The sequence below is a fragment of the Limulus polyphemus genome, unplaced genomic scaffold (assembly GCF_000517525.1).
Source record: "Limulus polyphemus unplaced genomic scaffold, Limulus_polyphemus-2.1.2 Scaffold123, whole genome shotgun sequence".
NCBI classification, from domain to species: Eukaryota; Metazoa; Arthropoda; class Merostomata; order Xiphosura; family Limulidae; genus Limulus; species Limulus polyphemus.
This window is the reverse complement of record NW_013665733.1, coordinates 948,469-959,691: the sequence shown is the minus strand read 5'-3', so window position 1 is coordinate 959,691 and position 11,223 is coordinate 948,469. Positions and strand designations below refer to the sequence as shown.

General features: G+C 30.6%; 1 protein-coding gene across 1 annotated transcript in view; it reads right to left on the bottom strand.

Annotated features, from left to right (window-relative positions):
• LOC106472696 (disks large homolog 1-like) overlaps window positions 1-11,223 on the bottom strand; it is a 177,994-nt gene that overhangs the window by 58,427 nt on the left and 108,344 nt on the right. Inside the window, exon 11 of the mRNA XM_022402226.1 lies at window positions 7,846-7,868. Coding sequence (XP_022257934.1) covers window positions 7,846-7,868 — 23 coding nt within the window. The remainder of the gene's footprint in view (window positions 1-7,845; window positions 7,869-11,223) is intronic.

Genomic DNA, 11,223 nt, shown 5'->3' with positions numbered 1-11,223 from the left:
TATATATATATATATACATATATATATATATACTACACACACACACACACACACACACACACACTGGAGAGGACAAGAGACAGACAGATTCATGTACAATGTAGACGTAACAGACTATCGAGTGTAGGTGTATCAACTGGTTATTTTAAAGTAAGCTTATAAACGTAAGAGAAACACTTAAAAATCTAACAATGAAATCTACCTATGCACAGCAGAAGTAATAAATGAATAGCTATAAGGCTGAGGAATTTTGGGAAAAAGCTAATTCTCTATTCACACTATGACAGAAGTATACTTCTAGTATGAGCAAGCCTTTTTGTTTTCCACTTTCCTCACAACTGATAAAGTCAAAGTTCCGATCACTCTAAACTATGTAGTTTGGTCACTACCTATCCACACACGCACACTGCTAATGGTGTATAACAGGAAACGTTGTTTTCTTTCTCTATTGTAGGTTATATATATATATAAATTACAGGAACGTTTCGAAACCTAATTGTCATTAACGGACAGGCTTGTTTTTGTTTGCTCGAAACTTCGCCAAGTAAATAAATTACCACCATAGTTTTTAAAAGGTGATTTTTCTCTAAAAACCTAGTTTCTATAATTTATAACCTTCGCATTTTTCTACTTATATATATATATAGTTGCCTATAGAACTGAGACTTTAAAACACGGTAAGGCCTTCTAAAAAATGTTCAACACCCAAAATGTATTAGACGATGCATGTCATATGTAGTATTATCTAGCAAGAACTCACCAGATAAAGTAAAATTCAAGTGTTGAGAATAATACAAATATGAAACTCATTTTAACTGTAAACGTACTGTAAAGAATTGCTTATGAAAAAAAAAGGTTTAATACATTGAGTAACCCTGTACACTGATATGAAAATCACAGTACAGATCTTATATAAAAGATTTTGGGAAATAATTAATTACAATTCATATTTGGGATAATCTGTAATTTTCACACTGGGTATGTATTATTAACGTTAGCACATATTTATAAATGAGTGTTGTTGTTTAAAGGAAAGATCTGGAAATTAGGTCAAATAATAATAAAAAATTTAATGAAAGGCGGTTGGTAAGCATTTTGTACTAAGGGAGAAGTGGTTAAGTTTGGTTTGTTTTGAATTTCGCACAAAGCTACACGAGGGTTATCAGCGCTAGCCGTCCCTAATTTAGCAGTGTAAGACTGGAGTCATCACCACCCACCGCTACTCTTTTACCAACGAATAGTAGGATTAACCGTAACATTATAACGCCCCCACGACTGAAAGGGCAAGCATGTTTGGTGGGAGGGGGATTTGAACCCGCGACTCGCAGATTGCAAGTCGAGCTCCCTAACCACCTGGCCACGGTTGGGTTAAGAGAGATTCACTCTTGCATGCCATAAAAACGTGATGGACGTGTTTGCATATCATTACACATCAAGTAAATATAGTAATAGTTAAAAAACAATAAAATGTCCTCTACTTGATGTTTTGTTCAAGGCTCTAAAGGCCAGTGTTCAGTATATATTAATAATGTTCAAAATGCCTGGCTTTCATTTATTAATGTGAATGTGGTGTTGATATTTTTCCCAATAAAGTACTAAGTTATGGTTCAGCTTGTTATACCTGTAAAGTAAGTTCGTGGCGTGTATCAGAAGTTTCTCATCTTTGTATCTATTTTGATTAAAAAACACACACATTAAGAAACAGATATCACAAAAACAAATCCAAATTTAATGTAATGCGCTACCTCTATTATGCAAATACACTTTACAATATTGCCCAACAGGATTCAAATAGCACCAAATTCGCTTTTCTCCTAAGAATACATTTGACAGTGAATCTGTATTCTTCAGAATTTTACCTTAAATATCTCCTTAATTAATCAACTTGAACTTCACCATGGTGATTTCAATGATTATGTGATACGCCCACCTTGATCAGCGGTGTTAAGTTTCAGTTATCTTTTCTTTACTAACCTAGATATAGAAGTATTACTGCAAGGTGTCAAATGCATGTCTGTGCAACTGTGGTTTAGTACAAAAAACGAAAAAATGGTATTAAGATAAAAATACATGTAATTAGTGTTCACAAGCTTCTAACAATTACTACGTGTCTGAAAAACATTCACCTACGCCCAATATCCAGACATGATTTAATCGAAAACAAATCATGTGTATAATTGACTCTGAGTTTGACATAGCGAACAAAGTACGAAGTTTGTGTTTACTGTTAGACAAAATACTAAAACCGTATCAACTTCAGGTTTCAAAATCATTATAACGTATACAAGTGTATATTTACCAACAAAAAATGGTGAATAAAAACATTAAACACTGCGTACATTACAACTCGTAGATAATGTAACTAATCTATAAACTATGGTGGCATGTAATATAGTAAACACTGGACTGTGACATTAAAACAGCCTATAAACTATGGTGGCATGTAATATAGTAAACACTGGATCTGTGACATTAAAACAGCCTATAAACTATGGTGGCATGTAATATAGTAAACACTGGACCTGTGACATTAAAACAGCCTGTAAACTATGGTGGCATGTAATATAGTAAACTCTGGATCTGTGACATTAAAACAGCCACAGTGCTTTAAAAAACCTGTTCTCAACAAAGCACAATTACTGAGATAATAATGTGTTTTTAAATATTATTATTACTGGAACAAAATCCCGCAACCAAAATAACAACAAAGAGCTTATTTTTCTTCGTCAATCTAACGTCAGAACAATCCTTTTGTTGATAAATTATTTCGCCCCCTAGTGGCACAGCGGCATGTCTGCGGACTTATAACGCTGGAAACCGAGTTTCGATACCCGTAATGGGCAGAGCACAGATAGCCCATTAGATATCTTTGTGCTTAAATTCAAAGAAACAAACAAAAACAATTATTTCTTTACTTAACATTCATATATATTCAAAGTACTCCTTATGCTAAGATAATATATTTCCGCCATCTAAGCTTTTATTTTTGCTGAAATTACCTGTGCCATCAAAATCCGCTGTTCAGTTAATCAAGAACAAATCACTCTTGATAAGCGAAACTGTCTTCAAAACAGTTATTTTGATAAGAAGTCAATAATATTGTAAAATAACTTGCGGTTTTAGACAGCTCATTACTGAAATTCTATCACAGCTAATAAAAGATATCTTCAAAGATGTTGGCCTTAATTAACAATTTAATGGCGACATTATGGAACGTCGATAAGGGAGGTTCTGTTGGCTGATCATACATGTCGGTATTATGGGATAGTTTTGCACAGTTTTGTAAACAGGATCGGCTTTCAAGACCTATTGTAACTCACTGAGATACACTGACCTAACACGTTAGAAAAGTTGGTGTGAACAAAGCACATCCAAGAGAAAACATCTATTTGTACTCTGTATAAGCAGACGGATAACACCCACGATAAAGATATGCGTTTCCTTTACGGTAATTTTGGCAAACACCTACAATAACAGCAAACTACTTTTCTGTGATGATAACGTTGATGTGAATATTTAAGCGCAACTACGACAAGGTTTCCTTCTGTTCCTTCTATAGAAACTTCGGTGTACAACTCTAAGCCTAATTACGGTAAATATATCTCCTGTAGAAACTTTGTTATGCAACTCTAAGTCTAATTATGGTAAAGATTCCTCCTGTGGTAACGCTGATGATTCATGACTAGCCACACCTACTTTTTTAAACAAACTGACATTATTTTACGTAACTACTCAACTAGCAACCATGGTGACGAGATATTTTACGACACTGGCTATGCGAATCATTACTACTATTACTATTATTTTACGTAACTACTCAACTAGCAACCATGGTGACGAGATATTTTACGACACTGGCTATGCGAATCATTACTACTATTACTATTATTTTACGTAACTACTCAACTAGCAACCATGGTGACGAGATATTTTACGACATTGGCTTTGCGAATCATTACTACTATCGTTACGTTATACCTTCCTTACATTATTCAATAGCAGTCAACTGTTGGCGTAACATATACTGATTCAAATGTCGATACGTTTGAAAAAATTAATGCTTTTTAAGCAATTGGTTCAATATATTCTAAATACTAGTAACATGTCATTATCATTCTATGGTGTCATTGCGTTCATTCCAATGTTATGTATAACATTTATTTTATTCGATTCGCAATCATTCTGATTCATAATCAATGAAAGCTTACGAAAACATGAATAATACATTTTTACTGCAACACAAAAAATAATTAGCGACCTTTACATTTTACTATACATTAAACAAACTCGTTAAAGCTACAACTTAAAATTCTTACTTTATCTTACAACTGATTAATAGGTAAAGGTGTGTTTTCCGTGACTTAACAACATGACCCGAGTAAAGATCACCGAATGTTGACTCTTAACAAAGGTTTCTTTACTCTTACTTTTAGGATGATTCAAATTTCAAAGCAAACATAGTAGAGAGGAGATGGAGGAGAGGTTATGAATCAAAGTTCATTTCCTACTACAATGATAAACTACTTATATTTCTGAAATAAAAACCATGTATATATTCACTATTTTATCGATTATTCAATGTGTTTTTCTACACGGTACACAGAAAGTGGTTACACTAGTCGTGCCGGTGCAAGCCAATCAGCATATAGTGCTTTTACGCGAGTCACTCTAAAGTTCTTGAGACAGTAAAGGTCTTGATTTGAACTTCTGATATCCTACTTCGCTCAAGAACTGAATAGTTGGTTGTTGACTTTTCAACTATACTGTCACGTTCTAAGTGTACACCCCACTTATCAAGGAGTGAGAAACGCTCACACAAATTACTGTTTTGAGAGGTTTTCTAGGGCAACACAAGAAATTCGCAAACAAAAAGAAAAGTCTATCCCTAAAAGTTGGATCATTAATATTTAAATTACTGTACGAAATGTATGAAAATAGATATTTTCAAACACTTTTGTAATCTTAAACTATCAGACACCTAAACATTTATAATAAATCTAAATTTAATAAACTGAAACAAAAATTCTGGTATTCAAAAAGCTATTACACATGAGATGTGCATGAGAAGGAACACTAATAACACAGGCCTGCGATGGTTTTATTGTCTTGATATTTTTACATGTTCTACAGTCATTCCTGTACGCTGAATCTGAAAATGATAATCATTTTTCTCCATTACGTACACATTTTTCACAAAACGTCATAATGCAATACATAAAAGAAGGTCCACAACACGTATTTTTGAGACTAAAAGACGTAGACTTCACAAAAAAAATCAGGATGAATGAGGATGCACATTTGTTTGACATCAATGTTCTTCCCTTTTCTTCAGTTTGTTTGTATTTTTTGTTTACAAATATAATTATAAAAAATGTTCATTGTGGTAAACGAAATAATAATTTGATCTAAGTAAGTTTTTTTAAATTTCTGATTTGTAAAAAAATCCTCATGTGATAGAAAAAAAATGAATATTATTTTCGAAATGTGTGTAGATGAATTATGGAAAATCCGTTATTAAAACCAAAACAACTTTCATGAAGTTTAAATTCACCGGCTTGTGTTATTTTTAATTCTTCCTCAGAGTATAACATATACAATAATAAAATGTAGACTGTAATGAGTAAATACAATATTTAAAGATGTTTTACAAGTTTTTGGAAGTACAAAGCAACTGAACAACACTAAATTCCACACACATGACAATTTTTTAGGACATTTATTTCACCTTGTAATATAACAAGGTGAAAGAGTTGTAAAACTTTTTCTTGATAAAACTGTGGCTGTAATTTGTATAACGTTCAAAATAGTCTTAAGAACTTTGTAAATACAGTGAAAATTTTACATTAGTCATAATATATTCATACACAAATGTATTATTTCAGCTCCTTTTTAATTGGTATGCTCTTTTAGCCTTGGAACAATCTATTAATCATCCATAATCTTTCCTAGCACTAGAAGAACAACTTTACCTGCGGTAATTCAGAATAACACTTCATCTCCTTCTTAACCTATATATTCTTTAAGCACTAGTAGAAATCCTTCTACTAAGTTCTTCCTCAGTACTGTATCAGTTATGTCTTTCCCCATGTGCTTTGTGTGCTAAAAGAACAGTTCCTTCCTCACTAGTACACTCTCAGCACTAACAGAGCATAGTGGTCTTTCAGCACTGTAATAGCTCCTTCTTTATCCATACAATCTTTCAGCACAAAAAATACTGCTTCCTTTTCACTCCAGTTTATTTTTCAGCACTTAGATAATATCTCTTCTTCACTGATATTGAAGTTAAGACTGAGAAAAATGTGGCTGTGAATCCATTTTACTTTTAAACTCTAGAATTTTACCTATAATATATCAAGAAAACCTCCAACTTTTCATTATTACAAAATTAGTATTAGTTGGAATAGTTTTAATTTTGACCTACAGGAACAGACAGCTCTTTTACTTTTAAGTGTAAGATTATTTAGCTCACAAGCAAACTTAGGAGACTTAAGACCAACTGCACTTCTTTCACATCCTATCCCAACAACAGCTAAAAAGTAGTACATGCTATTTTGTCCCAATTGAAAATTTTTTTAATGACTTACAAACTTTATGATAAAACTAGAAAAACTTTTTAAATCAACAGCTATGTATTTCCCAAAATGGAGAGAATGTTAGCACAGAATCCTTCAATGTCATAAGTTTCTTCTTTTGAATATATGTATAAATTATACATCACAAGTATTTTGGTTATTTATTTACTGATGTAATGAGAAAGTTGTTTCATTTGAATTAAATTATCTGTAATACATATCTCACCACAACATGTAATTTAAGCATTGAGCAACAAACCACATTTTAAAACCATACAACTACTGTAATGTTTAGATTATCAATGTATTAATGTACTAACTCTGTGGAAGGAAAACAAGTCACTTCATGAAGTGACATGTGAATCTACCAAAAAGTTTGTATTCAAGAAAGCTTGCATTAGATATTACTCCACAAATTAAGCCTTTTAATATAGCTTATTATTACATTAAAATATTAACCCACAAATTAAATTTCTAAATATAGCTTAACAGATAATTAAGTAGTTCTAATTGTTGAATGCACAGTTCAAATTTCTAAATATAATTCTGGTAACATATTATTGCCTTATGATAATAAGGTTCTACAAGTTAGTAAATTAATTAAATCAAGTTAACACAGATTACCATATGCACAGATTAACCTTCTAAAAATAATTTTATGGCTAGCATGTTATCCCATTAATTATTTGACAGCAATGGAATTTTATATGTGGATACAGGAAGATTGCTTATAAAAACAAATAGTATTGTAAATGTTCTAAAACTGAAATGTTGAGCAAGTAGTAAAGCCTTTAAAACTAGATGAACACATACATAGCTTTCTTCACTTACTAACTAAACAGCTAGTGAAGTGAAATTCAATTAAACATTTTGGTTTTTGTGTGCTCATATCACTGAAATAGGCTCTAACTCTGTAAAAGATAGTTTAGACCATGAAATCTTCTTAAGCATTAGCATGTATATTATACATTTTTATTTTCAGTGAGCATGGGAATCACACATTCTACTCACAACTTACTCAGCGCTGACGGAATATCCAGATGAAATAATAACAGATATAAATACACCCAAGATGCCAAATGATGAAGATATAATCAGGTAAGATCATGGATTTTATTACATATAATATAGCTATCAGAAATAAAAAAAATAAAGTAAATTTCTTAGTACAGTTCAGTAATTGATATGAACATGATTGAGTTGAGCTGCTCAGAATAAGTGCTTAAAGTTTAATTGTAAATTTAAGACAGAATTTGCAAAGGTTTATAAGAACTGAGAAAGTGATAGGGATGTTTACTGGGAAAGAAAAGAATTAACAACTTGTTGCATAATTAATTTTTAAAATGCAAATACCAACTCACTGTTTTGAATTCTGTGTAATGTAAATATTATATTTTAAACCCCAATGCTTCTTTGAATGCCCCTGCAACACGCACCAATGATGTAGTCACATATACAAGTGCAATATTATTCAAAGATGGCCATTGAAGGCTAGTTTGTACTGCTTGTTTGAAAAAATGTCTCTTTTATGTTATACTTTAAAAGTATGTTACCTTGTAATTAATAAAAGTGTAACCTTGTACTGATAATAACTGAAGATAAATGTAGAAATCTGTTTCTACAAGTTTTGATGAAAAATTTACAATTTGATATTTCAAATATCAATGACTAGTATAACTTTCACTATTACTGCAAGTGAAGACAGTTGTAAAATTCTGTATTAATTCGTAAAGTTTTCTACAAGAATTCATCAGTAATTTTACTGAATACAAAGGAAAAATTAAAGATCGGAATGTAAAAAAAAAAATCAAAACTTTTAATTTCTGTAATCCTTATACTCGTCTTCCAACAGATAATAGTAAAAAAAAATCTTCATTAACAATACCAAGATCCTTTAACAATTCTGGTAAATGAATGCATTTAATTAATAACATAAAATATTTGTATGATAATATTGTTCTATGTTTTCTCAATACTGCAAAGTTTATTTATTCACCAGAACCAATTTTGGAAAAAAAAGTTATTTTGCCACAAAGAGTGCACATAACTTAAGCTTAGATAGAGGTATCATTAATCAAAAGTTTAATTAAAAAATTTTAATAACATAGAACCTTTCAATAGGAATTGCTTTATTTTTTGGAAAACATAATTTCATTATAAAGAACAAACACAATGCAATTATATGTAGCTTTTAATAAATGTTTCAAATCTTCAGAATTCCATTTTCAGTAAGCTAAAGATACAATTGTGTATTTTTGTCTTTAGCCAACTAAAGATGGAATTCTGAAAATTCAAAAACGATTATTAAATGTTCTTATAATTATGTTTATTTTATTCTTTGTAACAAAACATTATAATTTCAAAGTAATACATTTTCAGTGTCTTAATATACATAACAAATAATTTATGATACAATGTTTACTCCTAACCCCCCATTAGATAGAATTTGTTTAATGTTACAATATTTCATAGACAGAGCTTATAAACTGGCTCTTGTTTTTCAAAGAGAGATCTATCATGCTTTGAACACCAAATCTGTCTAGCTCTGTGGCAAATTCAATGTTATACTTGCTACTTCTTATGGGACTAAAAGTTTTACAGAATATCATGACCTTTTCAAAATTATGACTACATTTTTATTCCTTAACTTTTTATTTTCATATTTGTATTTAATGAGCACATTTAATACAATTTTCAGTGAAAGACTAGAGGGAAGGCAACTAGTCATCACTACCCACCACCAACTCTTGGGCTACTCTTTTACTAATGAATAGTGGGATTGCTCGTCACATTATAACATCACCTCATTAGTCATATTAGTATGTGGTTGCATTATTAGTTATTGTACTTTTCACTGTTGATATTATATTATTTATTAAGTCAACATATTTGTGTAATCATACGTGTATCGAAGCATATCTTATCTGTTTTGACTAGTTCTAAAGATTTGACTATTTATTTACTGTTTTCAGTTGCCTGCTCCCTAATTTAATCATGTATACATTGGAGTGTGTCTGATAACTTGTTCATAAATGGTACTCATAGCAAGTTCTGCTATTTATCATTATTATATTACTTTGGTTAATTTAATTACAGGATATATATTTTACAATTTATTGAACCAGCATTTTATTTTACTATCTATTGTAAGAACTGTTCATGATGTTAGAAAAACATGTAGGTTCAAGAAGTCTTAATAGAAATGAATAAAAAACCTATTACCCGAGAGCTTTTGAAAGGTGAACCTTTCTTCTTCAGGAGCAAACTGGCCATTATCAGTTTGCCCCTGAAGAAGAAAGGTCCACCTTTTGAAAGTGCTTGGGTTATATGGTTTTTATTCATTTCTATTGTAAAAACTAAATATTGCATGTTAAGTACTGATCGACAGCTAAACTTTCAACATTTTGCATGTTATTTGGATATCTTATAGATTAGAATTTAATTAAAAAATTGTTACTGTTATTAGTTTGTTACACTTTTCTTCAGGAATTACTTGATACAAAATGTTATGCTTGTAACAATACTTGTCAGTATAAAATGCTGTACATATCTTCATCATTTACAAAACTTAGAATATGTTATGCATGTTTTCAGTATTTACCAAAAGAAAGTAATATATTTGTCTTCAGTACTTTCAATACATTGTACAACTTTTTAAATGTGAAGAATAACTCCAATAAAGCAGATATTTACACATTTGGTAAATCATATTTATTTAGTGCAGACTTTCTAAGTTATTTAAGTACTCCTCCTTTTAAAAAGATAGTCTATTCAAGACATTCTGCACTTATCCCTTTAACATTAGGCTCTCTGAGGTATTCAGATTCTCCTATATTTGGAGAGTGTATTTAAAGTACTTTGGGTTTATTTTTAAGGATAAATAGTCTAAAAAATTTTGATAAAGCTTATCTTTAAGAGTAATCTATTCAAAGTTTCTAGATACTGCCTATTCAAGATATTCAGCTACTGCTGCTCTTAAGAATAGTCTAACTTAAAGTATTGTGATCCTGTTCATTTTAAAAAGTAATATATATAAACTATTATGATATGGCTTGTTTTCCAAAAAACTCTCTAAGGCTACACTTAATAATAATAATCTGTTTAAGGTAATGAACTTTTTTTCAAGAATAGGCTAAAAATTAAGTAGTACTTGAATGCAGTAAATATTTACCTAGTGTATTCTGGTTTTCTTCTTTTCAAAAACTAAGTTATTTAAGGTGTTTTGGTGCTACTTCTTTTACAGGCAAGACTATCTAACACTCTTATGAATACCTAATATTTTCAAGCACTGCTTTTTTTTTTACAGTTAGTAAATTTAAGGTTAAATGGTCATACATTGTTAAATAATGTTTTATTATGAGATTACAGTACTGTATTTGTTATCTTAGAATAAACTGTTTAAGTGTTCAGATACTCTTCATTTTAAGAATATCAATTTAAGATAATCCACTTTGGTCAATTTGAAGAATCATCTACCTAAATTCTTTTATGGATATGTTTAAGAACAGTTAACTTAAGATCAGATTAAAAGAAAGCCTATAAACAAAAAAAATAAATTTTATTAATAGTAATTCCAAGTATCAATATCGCTTGACTGGGCCACCATTGTTCTCACGCACAAGTTTTAATTGATTTGCAAAAGATTTCAGCA